This window comes from Malania oleifera, chromosome 1 (genome assembly GCF_029873635.1).
Source record: "Malania oleifera isolate guangnan ecotype guangnan chromosome 1, ASM2987363v1, whole genome shotgun sequence".
Lineage (NCBI taxonomy): Eukaryota > Viridiplantae > Streptophyta > Magnoliopsida > Santalales > Ximeniaceae > Malania > Malania oleifera.
Window position 1 is genome coordinate 91,829,714 of NC_080417.1, and position 2,569 is coordinate 91,832,282.

Below are 2,569 nucleotides of genomic sequence, written 5' to 3' on the forward strand. Positions count from 1 at the left end.
CATCTCAAAAAGTTAAAAAAATTAATTTTAAATCAAAATAAAAATTAAATAAAATATTAAAAGCCCCTAATTAAATCATTCCTATAAAACCTCATAAAAAATCGACCCCAAGAAAAGGGGTATGAAATAAAAGGTGCCCTGTTGTATATGTAGCCTATGCCCAGCCAACCGTAAGCCTAAAATGGATAATAATAATAATAATAATAATAATAATAAGGCTTTCCCTCTAATTCTGGTCATGAGGGGAATAACAACCGGACATCCATCCACTGGCGCCTCCCTTGGTCTCAAGGCTCAACAATCAAACAAATTTCAAACCCCAGAAATTCAATACATAGCCCTCCCTTGATCAGTATACATACTATATATATATATATATATATGTATCCAGAGAGACGTGTGATTGGATCTTGACGTGAAATCTGTTTTGTCATCGTCATGAATCTGAAAAATATCAGCTACATAAATGCATATATAGCTTAGTCTTTTTATTTTAAAGAAACGCTTGCACAAGACAAACGATTGGTGACCGGCTAGCTCCAGCAGTGCCCTTCAGCTGTAAAGGAATTTGAATACTATGCAATAAATTGACTATATGTAAATGATGGTAATGATGATGATGATGATGATGATGATGATGATGCATGGATGTGTTGGCAGCATTCTAGCAGATGGGGTCTAATCTTGGGGGTTGGAGAAGAAGCGGTTGATGGCCGGCATGACCTCTGGGGGGCGACTGCGAAGGAACTTCCGGAGGCTATGCTCTGCATATTTCTCTCCTTCCTCTTCATTCTCCAGCACTGCCATCCGCCTATGTTCTTTGTTTACCCTGGGTAGATTTAAAAAAGGAAAATTTAGTAACTGAAAATTTTATCCAAATTTATATATATATATATATATATATATATTCAAATTTAAAATTTAAAATTCATACTTTTAAACACAACTAAAATTTCAAAACACTATATTCTACCTCACATCAGGGTTTGTAAGTATATTCCTGGTAAGTTGAAAGATGCACATGCTCGTTACAAAGGTCATGGCTGCCATTAGTGGGTACACCTAGTCAAATTGAAAACTTCATTAAAAAAATTCATCGTAAATATATAAATAAATACATAAATAAGGAAAAAAAAAACACACACACACATACAAATTTGTGTTATTTTCAATCAAAATTTTTCGATATGAATAAAACTTATCCAAATTAATTTAAAGAATTTTGAATCAATCTATAACACTAAATCCATACATAGTTTTAAACTAACGGATCCCCGGTTAGGCTTAGAAACCAAGATGCCCCCTCATAACAATTAACTTACCTCTGGTTTGATCCATCTTGCGGGTGCCATATGGGAAGTGTTTTCTGAACTTGGTCTGACCAAATCACTGAAATAGAAGGCTAACGAATGAAGATTAGGTTAATTACTGAAATGGAAGGCTAATGAATGAAGTTTAGGTTAATTTGTATACAAAGCGTATGTTGATGGGGATGAACCATATATATATATAGATGCTGGTGGCTGTGCTGCGTTGAAGTCTAAGAGATTAGCATGCATTGAGCTGACTTGACTGGGTAGGGAAGGGCACCGCAGCCAAAACCAGGGGGCGTCGCCTCTTGTTTTAATTTCTTTGTAGACTATACAACTTCCACTTCCACCTATACCTACATCTATATAGCCAATTGGTTTTAGTTAGTCAAATCTGCTGATTCGTATACATATTTATGGAATGTTCTGTACTCATCTCATATGGATTCTCATCTTTATCTACAACAAGCTAAGCCCTAAGAATGTTCCTCAGGGGCACAGCAAATCATTATCACACACGCCAATGTCTTTTTGCTTTCTTCTTCTTTTCTTTTTTTCTTTTTTTATATTTAATATCATCAGGCGTACACCTGCGTTTTACGCTCCATGACTAATCTCACGCCCTGTGAAACCGATCCCACAACTCCACAGGAAAGTAAATTTCAGGAGCCTAAGGGCAGGAATTGAACCCGAGAGGCAATTACTGCTGACCGTCAAGCGGCACTCCCAGAATTCGTCCTGCCACCTTAACCACACCCTGGGGATTAAAGTAGTTTTATCGGATGAATTCTTTTTTTCTTTCTTGTGATTATTTGTTGCGGCAAAAGTAGTAAAAACTTTTGAAATGGTGATTTTGCATGCAAAAAATTATTTATTAAGAGTTCCATTATAAAGTAACTAAAACATATAAATTGTTATTTTAAATTACTTTCTCCACTAAAATAGTAAAATTTTACTAATATAAGGGCAAAATTGTTATTTTACAACTGAAGTTCAACGCATGAATTTTTTTTTTTTTTTTTGGTATAAATTTTTTGTAACTTTTTGAAAATATATTATTATGTTTGTGGATGATTGGAGGGATTTGATGCTCCATAGAAAAAGTGGCATTTTATATTTTTGAAATTATGGGTCATATAATATATTCTACCAAATAGCTAGGTTAAAAATTTTACCTTGTTCAGCATAAAATGTCTTTCTTTTATTTTATTGTTTTCTACTTTTAAGAAATTTCAACTCTTTTTTAATCATTTTTCTAT

The 2,569-nt window shown here is 33.9% G+C and overlaps 1 protein-coding gene across 1 annotated transcript; it reads right to left on the reverse strand.

Annotated features, from left to right (window-relative positions):
• Nucleotides 1-452: 452 nt before the first annotated feature.
• Nucleotides 453-1,509, reverse strand: LOC131159746 (uncharacterized). The gene is made up of 3 exons (XM_058114905.1): nucleotides 1,323-1,509; nucleotides 974-1,062; nucleotides 453-829 (listed from the first exon to the last, which is right to left on the reverse strand). The coding sequence occupies exons 1-3, from the start codon at nucleotides 1,350-1,352 to the stop codon at nucleotides 679-681; spliced, it is 270 nt and encodes an 89-aa protein (XP_057970888.1). The 5' UTR covers nucleotides 1,353-1,509; the 3' UTR covers nucleotides 453-678.
• Between the last annotated feature and the right edge of the window lie 1,060 nt (nucleotides 1,510-2,569).